The sequence below is a fragment of the Apaloderma vittatum genome, unplaced genomic scaffold (genome assembly GCF_000703405.1).
Source record: "Apaloderma vittatum isolate BGI_N311 unplaced genomic scaffold, ASM70340v1 scaffold30880, whole genome shotgun sequence".
Taxonomy (NCBI): domain Eukaryota; kingdom Metazoa; phylum Chordata; class Aves; order Trogoniformes; family Trogonidae; genus Apaloderma; species Apaloderma vittatum.
In genome coordinates, this window is record NW_009695526.1 from 2318 (window position 1) to 6299 (window position 3982).

At 58.0% G+C, this 3982-nt stretch overlaps 1 protein-coding gene across 1 annotated transcript in view; it reads right to left on the minus strand.

Moving 5' to 3' along the window:
- INPP5J (inositol polyphosphate-5-phosphatase J) overlaps positions 1 to 3700 on the minus strand; it is a gene marked incomplete at its 3' end in the record, with an annotated part of 5927 nt that extends 2227 nt beyond the window's left edge. Inside the window, exons 1-5 of the mRNA XM_009871655.1 lie at positions 3597 to 3700; positions 1998 to 2106; positions 826 to 942; positions 580 to 755; positions 3 to 77 (exon numbers count right to left, since the gene is read on the minus strand). Coding sequence (XP_009869957.1) covers positions 3 to 77; positions 580 to 755; positions 826 to 942; positions 1998 to 2106; positions 3597 to 3673 — 554 coding nt within the window. The remainder of the gene's footprint in view (positions 1 to 2; positions 78 to 579; positions 756 to 825; positions 943 to 1997; positions 2107 to 3596) is intronic.
- Positions 3701 to 3982: the final 282 nt, after the last annotated feature.

The following is a 3982-nucleotide window of genomic DNA, read 5'->3' on the forward strand; positions in this document are numbered from 1 at the left end:
TGTCGATGGCGTATTTCACAAAGCGTATGTCAAGGCTTTCGATGCGGAAGTTGAGGTCCCCAAACCAGAACACGAGGCTGTGGGTGTGAGGGAGGGAGGTGGGCTGGCATGGCCAAGGCTACTGGAGCCAGGCAGTACAGTGGGGGTGAAAGACATCCTCAGCCCGGAGGCAGCCTCAGCCCTGACGAGATTCCTCAGCTAGGACCAAGCCCCACCAACCAAGCTGGCCTGACTTCCCTGGGCAGAAACAGGGTGGGGAAAATTTCACTGCGAGGCACCTACTGACATCAGACCTACCAGAGCTGGGCCCTCCACCTCGGCAGACCCAAAGCCCAGCAGCACCAGCACGGCAGAAGCTGCACCAGGTGTAGCTGTGCCACAGCAGGAACGAAGGGCCCCTCTTAACACCTACCCCACCGGGTACCAGGTCCCCACCAGGCCACAGGAGAACTGTGCAGCTCTGCAGGCAAGACCTCATCTCCAAGGAGCACTGGGATTCTGGGGACAGACCCTACCTGGAGCAGGTCAAGGACAGGGGCTGGCACTAGAGCCCTGGCAGCAGAGCGGTGGGGTACGCACTCGTGATCCAGGATGCCGCTGGCCACACGCCCCTCAAACTGCTGCATGTGCAGGATGGTGGCAAAGTCCTCCTTGCGCTGCTCCGCCTTCTCCAGGTGCGCTGGCAGGTGGCAGTTCAGGAAGCAGACCATGTGGCCGAAGATGGAGAGGCGAATGCTCACCCCACCTTTGTTGCCCTGCACCGAGAAGATCCCGTGACTCCGGCGGAAGCCAGCCCCCTGCCACCACCCCTGGGGCCACACTCACCCAGTAGCCTCCCAGCCCTGTCCTCGTGCAGTCTGTCTCTATGTCCTGCAGGAAGGGGAGGTGGTAGTACTTGGCAAATACCAGCAGGATCACACCTTGCATCCGCACCGTGCTGACCTGGAAGGGGAACGGGCGCTGAAGCAGGACGGCAGCCACAGCAGGGCCCAGAGGGACAGGGATGGCTCCCCTCACCTCCAGGACACAGGGGCAACACCTCTATCCTCTGCACCCCCCCCATCTCACAGATATCCAACAGCATGTTTAGTTCAGGATCTACGCGCACCCGCACCCCCCGAATGCTGGTGGTTGATTACACCCTCCCAGCTTTTGAATCTCCTGGCAGAGCCTAATCAAACCGGACTCGGAGGAGAAGACACAAAGAGAAATGAGTTCCTACGAGTTTCACAAGGGCAGCTGAGGTGAAGAAAGAAATTATCACGCAGAAAGGCTGCAGCCTGACCTCACTGTTGGTTAGACATGACAAAATCCCACACGACAGAGCCTGTACAAGTCCCAGCTGCAGAGAAAGCTTCAGCCAGACTTTGCATCTTCCTGGGCACCACAATCCATTTGCTATGGGGCACAGATGTGGCTTTGTTAGTTCCAGTCCTCAGGGGCTACCTCAGCCACGCTGCTGGCTCTGGTTTACCCTTCTGCCCAGGTCTTTGTGCCATGCTGGCAGCTCTGGGGCATTCCAAAAAAAAAGCAGATGTCAAACTGGCATGAGCGTGAAATAACCAGACCAAGGTAATGGTCTTCAACAGGATCTTGGAAAGGTGAGGTCTCTCAGAAATGCAGGTGTCCACAGCGCTGACTACCACTGTGTTTCTCAAATACAATAGGATCTTCCTGCAACACTAAGGCTCGTGTACACTCTAGGGCAAATCCCCTGCAGAGCCTTGCTCCCATGGTCACCTCCTTGCCCTTGCACAATGCAGCAGACAAGAAGTGCCTCCAGAGCACCACAGGGAAAGCCTCAGGCACAGGAACGGGAGCGGGACAGCACAAGCCAGAGAGCACACTGGCAACAGGCACTGCTCGGCCCCCACGCTGCTCAGATGGCTGCGGGCTGTTGGCTCTGCCAGCCACCTCCTCTGAGCAGCTCTCTCTCCCCACGGCCCCACCGGCTGGGCAGGCAGGGAGGGAGCCCAGCCCCTGCAGGACCTCCTTACCAGGATAAAGTGGAAGGTACTCAGCACATCCATGAAGAGCTCGCTCCACTGGTCTGTGAAAAGGGCATCCTTCAGGCGCTTGTTGATCTTGGAGTTCACCTCCTGCAGCCTGGGAGGAAAGGGACAGGCCCCTGAGTGACACCAGGAAGGGGCCTGCATCCCAGAAAGCGAGAGCTGCTTCGGAGAGGTGCCAAAGCACAGGGCTGGGGAGCAGGGCCAGGGCGGGCAGAGCAAGGGAAGAGGGTCCTGGCTTTAGAGCACAAACCAGCTGTATCCTTACTCCAGCAATGCTGGGCCACGTGCTAGAGTAAGGCACAATTGGCCCTGAACCCTGGAGGCCTTGTCACTTTTGAAAGCAGGAGCAGTTGGGCTGCACAAGACTGGGGAGCAGTCTAAAGCCTATCTCTAGGCACAAGAAGGGCTTACAGGACATTTCAGCTGCATTCGGCTCTACATAGAAGCCAAGTCTCACCAGTACTTCAGCACAGGATGTCCAGGTGCATCCCAGCCACCAAGCTCAGCAGTGGCAGCAGCATACGGAAGGTTAACAGCGCTCCTCCCGGCTCAGCAATTAGCGAAGAAAGGGAAGGAGAACATCCACAGCAGAATCAAGAAATGTCTCTTCCCCAAAAGATCAAGTTCTCGGGCACAAAGACATGGGACAGATGAAGGACACAGCCAGGCAGAGATATCCTGAAGGTGGGGAGCAGCAGGACACCCTGCCCTGGCCAGGACACAGCCTCAGCGAGTCCCTTTCTCTCAGCCCCTACCCCAACCATCCTGGCTCGGGTTTACCTCCACAGCCCCAGCCCACACACATGCAAGGCTGAAAGGACTGGGAAACTGGCTCCAACACAGCACCGTAGCTCTGACAGCCTCAGCCTTATGCTGCTCTCTTCCCAGGGCCAGCAGCACTGGGAGAGTCCCTGGGAGCCTCCTAGAGGCAGAGTCAGCTCTTCTACCTCAGGCAGAGGCTGCTTCCCACTCCCTGGGCAAAGGCAGCACGTTCCTGGCCAGAGCAGGAATCCACATGCACCGCAGCAACCCCTGAGGGACCAGTTTGCCCTCAGACTCTGGCAGAGCTTGCCTCACCAGACACACCAGTAAAGCCTCACCACAGCGTCGTGCCAGCACTTAAGTGGTGCCAGGGGCACTGAGCCAATCCAGCTGCCAGAGAGCAGATTTGTGCCCTTGAGGCTTGCACACCACAGGCAAAAGCCGAGACGAGGAAAATGCTCCCAGAGGACTCTGGCAGGTGAGTTAAATGCCTCCAAAGACCTGTCCCCAGGACTACCAGCGCTCACAGCAGGAGCAGTGCTCACTCAGGCCCAGCTCTGCACAGCCCAGCCAGCTACAGGCTCTTCAGGGGGTCACAGTCTCCAAGGGTTCCAGTCCTGCTTAGCGCTCTCATTTCACCAGAAGCTGACTCTCCATCACCTCTTCTGATATTTTACCACTTAGGATACCCCTCCCTGCTCACCATGCCCCAGGGAGGCTGGGGCTGCAGCTCTTCCATTCCCTGCTCCCCAGGGCTATGGGGATCCCCCAAAAAGGGACATGGTGGGACAGTGGAGGGGACCCTGCACCTCATCCTCTTACCCAATGGCAATCATGTCCGAATCGCTTGTCTCGCCTGTGTTGAGGTGCAGCAAGGATGTCACATCGTTCGGAGGCATGGCTGTGCCCACGTTCCAGGTGACCACGGTGATGCTTGGGAGGACAAAGGAAGAACAGGCTGACACTGGGGCTTGGAGCTGTTCGCTGCTGTTCCCCCTGTAGGCCACTCTCTCCCATTCAGCGCCCATCTCCACCAAGGAAGCTCTCTCTGCCAGCAACAGAAGCTTAGGCAGGGCACGTACACTGGGGTCCCCAGCTCCCGTTTGAGGGAAACGGATCCTCACCCCTGAATTCCCCCAGAGCCTGTCTCATGGGGCACAACAAGTCCTGCGGTAGCTCAAGCCCCAGTGAAATTCTAGAAACCAGCA